General features: G+C 30.0%; 1 protein-coding gene and 1 non-coding gene across 2 annotated transcripts; one reads left to right on the top strand and one right to left on the bottom strand.

The window, feature by feature from the left end:
• The first annotated feature begins 310 nt into the window (after window positions 1-310).
• Window positions 311-1,702, top strand: LOC107608282 (protein MKS1). Its single transcript, XM_016310118.3, has one exon. It carries the CDS (start codon window positions 553-555, stop codon window positions 1,372-1,374), a length of 822 nt encoding a protein of 273 aa, XP_016165604.1. The 5' UTR covers window positions 311-552; the 3' UTR covers window positions 1,375-1,702.
• Window positions 1,703-8,916: 7,214 nt separating this feature from the next.
• On the bottom strand, window positions 8,917-8,989 carry TRNAF-GAA (transfer RNA phenylalanine (anticodon GAA)). Its single transcript has one exon. It is a non-coding gene; the product is annotated as a tRNA-Phe (tRNA).
• Between the last annotated feature and the right edge of the window lie 3,787 nt (window positions 8,990-12,776).

The following is a 12,776-nucleotide window of genomic DNA, read 5'->3' as shown; positions in this document are numbered from 1 at the left end:
ACATATACATATCTTGAATGTTGTTATCCTAATAAAAAGTGTCAAACTTGTCAACACATACACTTTATCCACTAGCATCACATAGAACTCATCACTAATAAGCTTAATTACTTAATTAGCTTATTCCACCCTAAGCCATCATCATCACATACATATGCACTTATTATGACATGGCACACTACATACATAAACATATGACCCTTTCCAACCTTATACAGACGCGTTCAGACAACCATAACATCACGAAACCGGCCATCGTCGCTATAAAAATACTCTCTTTTCTATAAATTATTTACCTTGGAACAAGCCAAGTTAAATTATCTTTCCCTCCTCACATTAAATAATTAATCCCCTAATTCATCATTGACCGGATCTATCTACTTTCTTAGCTACTTTATATATATATATAATATAAACCATCGTAAATTTTAGAAAATACTAATTATTATTATTATATATGCTCATACACTTGTCTCCACCCTACCTAGCTCATTCTCCTTGATCATCAAGTTAATTATAATTCCTCTCTTAATCTCCAACAACATCAAAAACATGGAATTCCCAGACATGAATAATAATCCAACTGGAAGATCACCAAGAAGAGAACTTCAAGGACCAAGACCTACTCCTTTGAGAATAAACAAAGATTCTCACAAGATCAAGAAACCACCGCTTGCGCCGCCGCCACCACAACAACCACCCTCACACCACCAACCGCCTCCGCGCCAACCCATTATAATCTACACCGTCTCCCCCAAGATTATCCACACCACACCCGGTGATTTCATGAGCCTAGTTCAGCGCCTTACTGGCTCTTCGTCTTCGTCTTCGTCCTCGTCCATGTCCATGTCCTTCAATAATACTTATCCTTCTTTCTCCACGTCATCCTCCTCGGCCTTTCCGACATCTGACGTGGCACTAGTGCAAAACAACGACCCTTTCAACGTCGTCCCCGTCGAAACAGTGTCTCCGGCGGCTCGTTACGCCGCCACAGAGAAAGCTAGGTCGTCTCCATTGGGGAAGAACAAAATGATGATGCATCAAAACCAGGCAATAATCAATGGCGGCAGCGACCAAATAACATCAAATAACGACGTGGTGGAAGGTTTAGAGATGATGATGGTGGCGGCGGAGAGAACAAACATGTTTCAAGGGATATTATCGCCGGGACCAGCTTCGCTTTCTCCCATTCCTTCAAGTTTTTTTTCACCGATGATACCACCATCTTCTTCTTCGGATCCAAACATGGTTAGCTTCTTTCATGATTTGAGCCCTATGCTTCACAACAGTGCCACTTTCGTCATGCCTAGTCCTTCAAACTTTGTTTCACCACAAACTCCAACTATAGATTTATTCAACTACTTCCTAGATTGATTATTAGATCTTACTTCATACATACCATTTATTCATCCATTTAATTCCATTGCCACATTATCATTCTTCACAAATTTTCATTACAGAAATGTTAAAAAGAGATAAAATAAATTTTAACTATTTTTTTAATAATGAAATACTTTTGTTTCAGTGATTATATACACGAGGATAAAAGAAATATAGATCATAGGGCCTGCAGATTTATTAATTGCCGTTTGCTGAGTTTGTTGGTGGTGTAGTTAATTAGACTTTAGAAGAAATATTTTTTTTTATTCTTTGGGAACTTTCTTTGTTGGATTTTTATCATTTAGCATTTAATTTTGTGGGCCATTTATATTTTTAGCTAGGTTCGAATTTCTTATGACCTGCACTACCGTTGACAACATTTGTTTTTTGTCTTATACTCTAATACTCTATTGCTTATTGAATTTTGTTACCTACTGATGATGAGATATATATATATATATATATATATATATATATACACAGAGACATTGGCACTACTACATTATTCAGAGATTTATTTATATATATTCAACCCAATTGTTTTTTCTTAAGTATGTTCGGATCGGAATCACATATACTTAATTCAAGTCTGCAAATTTTTAATCATTGAAACCACCTTCTACGTCTCTTTTTTTTTTTAAATCTATAAATGAAAACTCATATTTTCAGCACATACTGCAATATGTTTAGCGTATATATATACATACACAAAATTATACATGGCCGGCGTAATGTTAGGTACATAAATTAATATATGGTATGCAATTTAAGGGGTTTGAAAAGTGAGGGAGATTGGCGCTGCATATATAAATAACATTCAATAGCCAAGTAGCTATTAAAACTCAGCAACAAAGAATATATAAGCAGGATTTTTTTTTTTTTTTTTGGTTGATGTTAGAAAGATAATTATTTAAAATTATTTTATTTAATTTAATATCTATAATTTTATATGTGTAATAAACTAATAATTACAATTACATATTTGTCATATTTAATATTATTCAATTATTCTAACTATAATAAACGGTAATTAAAAATACAAAATAAAATAATTTTGACTTTTTTTTTTTGTGGGGTGAAGCTAAGATGGGGTTTTCCTCTTCATAATTGATTACATTGCTTAAAACAAGCACCATTTGACTTAATAATTTAAAAAGAGAAAAAAAAAAGAAAAATATTTGACTTGATTTTTTAATATGTAAGCATATAAGTCAAAATACAGAAAATCAAAATTTTATATAAAATTAAAAGAATAAATTAAATATATAATATAATTTAAATCATAAAATTATTATGATTTAATAGAAATTTTAAATTCAATACTTGTTTAATATTGTAATATTAGAATATTTTAATTATTTTAAAATAATCAGTCATTTTAGTAACAAAGACAAGTTACTTGAATGGTTTACCAAAAATTTTGCTTGAAATGTATACGAAATGGAATTAATAAATTGTCTAAAACATAATGCCTATTTCTTCACGTTTTGTCATGTTCCCGGGACATCTATGCATTGGATAATATAGTTCTACATATACAGATTAATAAAACAAAATATTCATTTCGATGGATAACCATTATGTTTAAATATGATATTTTGTATGAAAGATTGCTAATCATATTCATTTACATTCAAAAGCAATCATTGCAATTTAATATATTAGCATCCCCTTATACTAGATTTTCTTATAATCGATCTTATCATCATGAGTGATTTCTTGTATATCATTAATTTCGACCGTAAAATCCTAAAAAGATATTGCATACAAAATAATTTATATATAATGAAACACAATATGAATGGATCCCTCGTCTTTTTAAATAAGTATGTGAACTTAAATTTTATTTTATTCGTATAGTAATTTATTATCCAACGTTAATTTTTAAAATAAAAATTTAAATTCACAATAAATTAATTTTTAATTTATCGAGTTAAAAAATAAGATTTTATTAGGTAGACAATGACTTTTGTAAACAATATGAACAATAAGCTTTAAAATTGGTCCAATAAAATAAAAATATACTACACCTCAAATTACCCAACTAAATCTTAATATTAAGATAATCATCCACACACTTAGTGAATTAAACATCCGATATATTCATTGTTTACATTGTTTAGTATTTTCATTATCTATCTATATTTTTTCTAAAAAATATGATAAGAAACAAAAGAAAATACAATTACAATTGGGATTTATTGGACTTTCATTTAATATGTTTTCTAAAAATGGCAATTTCTTTAATTACATTGTCCCTTGACTCGTCTTGAATGGCAATAGCTAGAGGTGTCCCTGCCAAAGACACTGGCCTTCAATTCTATAGCTGGAGCATCCCCTAATAATATACGACATGACCACGCAACTTTTTCATCATCAATCAATCCTCTAATAATGCACCACATTAAATATGAAAGAAGTTAAAATTTATGCCTTTTTTTTTTTAAATTGAGAATTCTTCTTATACATTTATTGGGTCTTTCGATTTCGAAGTCAAGCCGTTGTAGCTAGTTCTTACTAGTGTTATATATAAATTCGAAGATTATGGTAAGGGAGTCATTCAGATAAAGATGTTGGAAACGTCATTTTATAAAGATATTTTTTAATAATTAAAATTTAACATATATAATCAATTAAATTGTATTATTTTTGTCAAAATTAGGTTAGACAAATTGATCTGACCGAAAAATGATGAATCAAATCTTGAATTGGTCTAAATTAATATTATTTTTTATAGAAAATGTCTATAATACTCTATTATAGAAAATGACTAAAATACTTCTATTATATATATATTAATTTTAAAAATCTAAATTTTAGTCCTTTATTTTTCTATTGTAGGGTTAGGATTTAGAATTTTTAAATATATATATAATAAGAGTATTGTAGTCATTTTTTATAAAAAAATAATATTAATTTAGACCAGTTCAAGATTTATTGATTCACTATTTTTTCGGTTAAATCAATTTGTCTAGCATAATTTTGACAAAAATAACATGATTCAATCGATTATATATGTTAAATTTTAATTACTGAAAAACATCTTTAAAAAAAGACGTTTTAGCGTCTTTATCTAAATAGCTCCCTTATATTAAATGTATATTAAAATTAGTTATTAATATAAAATATATATTAAAAATAAATTAAATAATATATATTTATACATAAATATATAATGATTAATTTTAATAATTAATTTTAATGTATAAATAATATTTATAAAGCACTAGGCTTATGATGTTAAAATACTATCAAGTAACAAAGTGCAGCACGTAGTTGGTTTAGGGTTTTATAAAGTTTAAAACATCATAGTTTTTTTTTGTTTTAATTTCCTAGTCTTAATTACTCTAAGAAGTGAAATCAAACAAACTTTAGAATGGTTAATTATAACCAAAAGTACACACGTTCACACCCGGTGGTTGACCCTTTTTTTCCCGCATGTCTTAAGAGTTAAAACGAGGTAAAGATTAAGGTATTCTTGCTATATCAGAAAATCAAACAATTTCAATAACCACTAAAAGTAATTGTTTTAATAAGATATTTTAACCGTCATAATTAAACTGGGTTAGTCAAGTGGTTGACTCACTGGTCTGCTTAAGTAAGTGTGGAGATTCGAATCACGCTTTATGCATATAGCAACTCATTCGACTGTGACAAATCCTTAAATGAAATTCCAATTCTGCGTTAGATTTAATCATTGACCTGCTTTTAAATTGAACTCTGATCGACAATAGATTAGTCGTTAACATGTTGGATTGGATAAAAAATAAAAAAATTTCTTAATTGTCATTAGTTGTAGAAAAATATTTAATATTATTAAAAAACGATTTAAAAATATTGTTGATAGTCATTTAATTGTCAAATTGACAATACTTTTATTAACATTTATTTTTTACAATCAATAATAATTAAATATCAATAAAAATATTGTTAATAATTTTTTGGACAATTAAATGAGAGTTAAAAATATATTTGAATACTTTTTTGATAACTATTAGTCATCAATAATAATATAAATTTTTTTTATGACAAGTAATACTCATTAAAATACATTTGAATATTTTTTTGATGAAATTATTGGTTGTTGTCAAATATACTCTTATAAAATAATTACTTTTTTTATACCAATACCCGTCAAACATACTAAGTTTTGTTTTAGTGCACAACCCTAAATAACTTTTTTTTTTTTACAGATTTTTTGCAATCCTTTTTTGGCAGATTTTTTGCAACCCTAAATAACCTTTTTTTATAACTTTTTTCTTATTAAAAGATATATCATTCAAAATAAATGTTTAGTTAAATTAAAGATTAGTACAAATAACATTACTCCTCCAATATTTAGAAATCAAAGTAACACACTTCATCTCGAAGCTGCAAACGACAAAAAAGCATGTCTCCTTCCTTCTTTCACCGATGTAGATTTGGAGCTGCAAAGTCAAAAGACTAACACAAAACTCAACCGAAATTTGTTTACTTGTGAATATTTTATAATTAATTGGCAACAAAATATATGGGAGCAGTTAGAGATAAAAATAGAAAGCATGTAAGTAAAGATGAGCCATCATCGATGAAATTGGCATTATAATTAATATAATAATAATAGTGACAAGTGGCTTTGAAAGAAGAAATATTATAATAATTAATACTATATATATTGAGAGCACATGTGGGATTTTGGTTGGCATCAACTACAAAAGTTGCTGGCTGGTTTTAATCAGCTGATTGATGAGTCCCCAAAACTTTGTACACTTTAATATATGAAAACCTAATATGGGATTGGGATGACCTTTGCCAAATGTTCTTCTCTTCTAGAATGATAAAAACAATGGATTACAATAGAAGAGTGTGTTAATGAATAAAGGGGTATACCCTAACAATATTCTTTACAGATATGCAGCACATTTAAGCAATTTGTCATTTAAGTTTAATCAAGTAGATTTAATATCAACAAAAATTATTCTCGTTAAAAAGAATGTAATTACACGTGCATACATCATTCTTTTAACTAAGTCATTTACATTCACTTACGGAACTTTACGTTACTGTCGTCGTCGTTTTCTTCTTCTTCGCGTTCCTCCTCCTCCTCCCCTTCATCTTCCTTCTTCGCATGTTTTTTCTTCATTGTTATTCTTTGTTGCTGCTGTTATTGCAGTAGAAGGTGAGAAGAAAGAGTTTTGAATTGATAAGGACAACGCGTCCAAATGCACCTTAATTCACTCAAAAATGAACCGAAATTACATAATGTATTGTGACACAATTAACTTAGAAATGAACCGAAATTACATAACAATTACGATACAATTAACTCAGAAATGAACCAAAATTACATAATGATTACGACACATAAACTCAATTCGAAAACAAGCACACAAATAAGACTGAATCATGAACAAAAATACATCTAAAATCAATTTTGGATTAGACAATGTCATTAATATATTTTTTCTTCTTTTTTATTTGATATTTTTTTCTTGATTTTATTCCTCTCAAGAGTAGAGTAAATCATGAAGAATTTTGAAAAAATGAAATAAGAAGGAAAAGATGAAAAAGAAAAAGAAGCAATAGAAGATGAAGAGGACGAGGAGAAAGAATTTTGAATTGTGCAGGACAACAAGTCCAAATGCACTTTAATTCACTCAGAAATGAGCCGAAATTATATAATGATTGCGACACAATTAACTCAGAAACGAACCGAAATTACATATTGGGTTGTGACACAATTAACTCAGAAATGAACCGAAATTATATAATGATTGCGACACAATTAACTTAGAAACGAACCGAAATTACATATTGGGTTTTGACACAATTAACTCAGAAATGAACCGAAATTACATAATGATTGCGACACATAAACTCAGTTAAAAAATAAGCACACAAACAAGACTGAATCATGAACAAAAACGTCATTAATATATTTCTTCTTTTTTGTTTGATATTTTCTTCTCTTTTTCTTGGTTTTATTCCTATTAAGAGTGTGAAACAAGAAGAACTATAAGAAAATGAAAAAAGAAGGTGAAGATGAAGAAGAAAAAGATGAAAAAAAGAAGAAGTAGCAGCAGAAGATGAGGAAGAAGAGGAGAAAGAATTTTGAATTGTGCAGAACGAGTCCAAATGCACCTTAATTCACTCAGAAATGAACCAAAATGACATAATGGATTGCAATACAATTAACTCAGAAATGAACCGAAATTACATAACAATTGCGACATAATTAACTCAAAAATGAACCGAAATTACATAATAATTGCGACACATAAACTCAATTCGAAAATAAGCACACAAACAAGACTAAATCGTGAACAAAAACACATCCAAAATCAATTTTGGATCAGAAAACATCATCAAAATGACAAAAATTTAACAATAACAATAACAACGATAATAATAACGACGATATATATAAGAAGAAGAAGATGATGATGATGATGATGATGATGATGATGATGATGATGATGATGATGATGATGAAAAAGGAAGAAGAAGAAGAAAAAGGAAGGAGGATGAGGTGGTGGTGTTGTTGGTGATGATGACGATAACGGAAGAAGAAGAAACAGGTACACGTGAATTTAAAATACTTGGTTGGATTTAGTTAGGGTTATGATTTGGATATAGAGTTTTATTGTATTCCTTAATATCACATTGTTTAAAAAAAAGAAAAAAATTGATTTGAAGTATTTAATATTTCTATATATAAAAACAGGGGCGGAGTTAGATAAAATATTAGAGTGAACCAAAAATATTTACACAATAAAATAAGACTTAAATAAAATTTTAAGAGGACTAAACTAAAATTTACATATAATTTACATGTAAAAAATTAAAATTAGGAAGCCATTGCCTCTTTTCTACTATGTGGCTCTGCCACTGTATAAAAATATTATATTTTTGGATTTTATTAATACTTTGTTTGTCTAATTTAAAAAAAATAGTATGTATACACTAAAATGATAAATCACTAAAATTAACTATTATTTATTTATGTATAATTATATAAATTATATATAACTCATTTTTTATGTATATTTTGTATTATAATATGTATTATATATTAATGATTGATTTTAATATATATCTAATATTATTATTTTAAAATATATTCATGACATAAATTTAGATTTTCTTCATAAAACATATATGTTTATAAGATAAAAATATAAAATAGATTTTTATATATAAAATATATTCGTGTTAAATTTAGATAGTAAATTAAATAATTTTATTAGATTCAGAAAGATGTTCTAAACAAAATATATAATTAGTAATATAATATAAATAATTTTATTTAGTAAAATATTATGGTCTAATAGTTTTCACCCATCAATTTTACGTAAAAATTACATAAAAATTATTGAAGAGATTAAGTAAATTAAATAATTTTATTAGATTCAAAAAGATGTTCTAAACAAAATATATAATTAGTAATATAATATAAATAATTTTATTTAGTAAAATATTATGGTCTAATAGTTTTCACCCATCAATTTTATGTAGAAATTAAATTTACATAAAAATTATTGAAGAGATTAAAAAAATTGCGGTGAGCGTGGATCGAACACGCGACCTTCAGATCTTCAGTCTGACGCTCTCCCAACTGAGCTATCCCCGCAACGTGTTTTTGGTCATATTAGAAAGATATACAATTATTATACCGTGATAATAAAATTCCAATGATGAATGAAATTGGTAGAGCTAGACAAGGAAAGAGAACAGAAGAGACTGTGGTGACGAAAGCTGCGTTTTTTACCCCTTTAGGTACCTCTGTCGCTTGTACAGCAACGGACATAGTAGAAATAAAATATAGTTGATTTATAAAATCTACATTGAATCCAATCTTACTAAGCATATCTTCAACAATTCTGGTTACTTGATATCTTTCACCACACTGATTAATCCTCATTCGAACCAACACATCATCTGCATTTTGGTCTTGATAAACAATTCGAGGATTATCTCCCCTAAAATGCATATCATTTTCTACATTTTTGGGCCTCCCATCCCCTTGATTCATTTGCCGATTTTGATCTCCTTTATCATAATTAACAATTTAAGCAACTCTTTCCACTTGCCTAGCAAGGCGCTCGAATTTCAATTTATGATTAGCCATCATAGGGTTCAGAATCGTAGTCATCTGTTTAGTTAATAAATTAACTAAATCATGATGACTTTCGTCGACCTGTTGTCGAAAAGCCGCCATTGAATTAGAAGCATTCGATGTAGAACCCATCTGATAATCTCGAGAAAACTCAGAATACACTGGAAGCTCTGGGTTAACACCAAAACTCGATGAATTTCTAAATCTTGGAAAACATAACCAGGTGGGGTGTAACTTGAAGGAAGGCCATATGGAGGCCAACTAGCAGTTACTGGCGGTTGCGTTATAGCAACCACTACAAGAAAAAAGGCCTGTCGGCACACTTTTTTCTTGCCACGCTTTTAAAGCGTGCCCAAAAGTGGTTAATGGCCACGCTTTTGCGAGGGTGGCCACTGATTTGTGATTTGGCCACGCTTTTTTAAGAAGGAAATCGGCACGCTTTTACGAGGGTGGCCAATTATTTGAAATTTGGCCACGCGTTTTTATTGCCACGCTTGAAAAGCGTGGCCATAGAGGAAAATCGGCACGCTTTTACAAGGGTGACCACTGATTTGAAATTTGGCCACACTTTTTTTTGTCACGCTTAAAAAGTGTGGCCATAGAGAAAAATCAGCACGCTTTAAAAACGTGGCTATACTGTTATTTTGGCACCGTAAAAAGACGTGCCGATAGAGTTCCCTCCCCTAAAATTTAGTTTCCCACTTTTTTTCCACACTTAACTTTTTTTTTTAAGTTTTCAAATTTTAACCCTAAAAATGATAATAACAACACACTAATTTTCAAATTCCCTTTTAACCCTAAAATTCACTTTCAAACCCTAAACATACAGCGCCGTCACTTCATCTTCACTCTCAAACCTAGCAGCTTCTTTCGGCATTCATCGTTCAGCTTCATCGTTCAGCTTCATCGCACCTAGCAGCCTTCATCGTCATCATCGTCATCTTCATCAATGCCCTTCATCTCACCCAGCCTTCATCGCCTTCGTCGCACCCAGCCTTCATTGCCGTAATCGTCATCTTCGTCGAGCAGTCGTTGTCTTGAACTTGCTGTCGCCATCACCGTGGTCTTCCTCGAGCTTGTCGTCACCGTAATCTTCGTCGAGCAGTTGTTGTCTTCCTCGACGCTGCTTTGAATGGATTTTCCTTGAAAGGTTCAAAAAACCCTAACCTCCATCACGCCGCCATCTATCTCACCGTCGCCACCCTTGGCGCTCAAGATCGCAACCAAGTTCATCCTTAAATGCCATTCTTCTTGCTGTTTTGCTTGTCGTCCCTCTCGCCTTTGTCTTGTGGTTCTGCTCGCCTCTGTCTCGCGGTTCTGCTCGCCAGGTATCGCGGTTCTGCTCACCGTGCTGCTCGAAAGTTAGTGCTAAGTTGTGCTCCATCTTCATTTTTTTAAAATGCTCCTTTTAGAGTCAATCAAGAAAATTGGATGATTATTGAATGTTTTCTGCTGTTAACTTTTTATTGAATTGATTAGTGATTAGCTCTTGTTGTGCTGCTGGTTTAATTTGTAAAATAGGTGATTATTGGATGATTATTGAATGTTTTCTATTGTTTTATTGATTAGTGATTAGCTCTTGCTGTGCTACTATTTTAATTTGTAATCAAGAAAATTGGATGATTATTGAATGTTTTCTGCTGTTTTATTTAATTGATTAGTGGGTAGTTCTTGTGATAGTGATAGTAACATATTGCTGTTTTACTACTAACATGATTTTTATTTCGAAAAACTTATTACATGTTCTTACTCTCGAAAAGAACTTAATCAGTGTTTTCAAATTTTGTTTATATAATAATGTATTTTTTGAATTTTATACGTTTCATTGTTATGTCAAATCTCAGGTGTCTAAGGAGGTGCTCCTTCAAGGGATACTTAAACAAGATCTATATGTTTTTGAGAACATGTATATACCTAGACAGATTAATGAATCCAAAGTATTTGAATCTTTTCTTGCTATGTATAAATCTAATTTAGAACTTGGCATAGAAGATTAGGACATCCATCACTTATTATTTTTGAGATTATTCCTCGACACTGTAATCTATTCAAATAAAACTGAGTTTGATTCTGTTGTGTAAGAAGCTTGTGCAAAAGGCAAAATGCATACCTTACCTTTCACTTTGTCTAATATTGTTTTTACTGCTCCTCTTGAATTAATTTACATTGATGTATGGATTCCTGTCCCAATTGTTTCCAGATCAGAATTACTATATGAGAATTGTAGATGTTTACACAAGATACACTTGTTTATACTTACTTAATTCAAAAGCTCAAGTTTTGCAAATTTTACAACAAGTTACTTATGAAAAACCAAACTGGAAATTCCGTTAAAGTTGTGCAGATAGATAATGCTAAAGAATTATTATCTTATGTCTTTCAATATTTTCTTCAAAATCATGGCATCTTACATATATTATCATGATCTTAGACCCAACAGCAAAGAGTTGCGGAGAGAAAGCACATGCATTTCACTGAGATAGGTCTGACTCTTCTTGCCACTCCTAATCTTCCACGATAATTATGGGAAGATGCCTTCCTTAGTGCATACTTCCTTATTAAGAGACTTCCAAAAAGAGTTTTAAAATTAAAATCACCTTTTAAAATGCTTCAAAAATGCATCCCTAACTATTATATGTTGAGGGTCTTTGGATGTGCACGTTTTTCACATCTCAGACCCTTCAACAAACATAAATTGGATTATAGATCAGATTTATGTGTCCTTTTGGGGGTATGCTCCTAAGTCAAAAAATTTCAAATGTCTTGGTAGAAATGGTAAAATTATAATTGCAAGAAAAATAATTTTTGATGAGAAACTCATCTATATTTGCTGATCAGTTCTACTGCATTTCATCCTAATTCTTCTACTTCTGCCACTAACATGCTTAATTTTTGTCTCAGATTCTCTCTCCTCTTACTAAATATGATCAATTGTTCACAATCATTCATAATCATCCTGCTAGTACTTTTGAAGAACTTGTTTTTGATCAACCTCAATATATTGAAAACAATTCTAATCATATTCTTATCACTTCTCCTTCTACTTCTCAAAATTCCTCTCTATCTTCAAATAAAATCCCAATATTAGGGATTGAAATTCAACCCCCTAGAGATATTGAAATGACAAATCAAACCACTACTGTTACTAATAGGCACCATATAATAACCAGATATAGTAGTGTTAACAATAGTATGTAGAACTCTAGTATTCAAACAACATACCTTTTATTGGATGATTTCTGTTGTTTTCTACTATTTTAACTAATGTGCAATATTAGAAAATAGCAAAATACCTATCATT

This window comes from Arachis ipaensis, chromosome B7 (assembly GCF_059453495.1).
Source record: "Arachis ipaensis isolate K30076 ecotype BB chromosome B7, ASM5945349v1, whole genome shotgun sequence".
Taxonomy (NCBI): Eukaryota; Viridiplantae; Streptophyta; class Magnoliopsida; order Fabales; family Fabaceae; genus Arachis; species Arachis ipaensis.
This window is presented reverse-complemented; position numbering and strand designations above follow the sequence as displayed.

Bases quoted from the DNA above. Each gene is read 5' to 3' on its own strand.
- LOC107608282 (XM_016310118.3), top strand. From the start codon at position 553: ATGGAATTCCCAGACATGAATAATAATCCAACTGGAAGATCACCAAGA.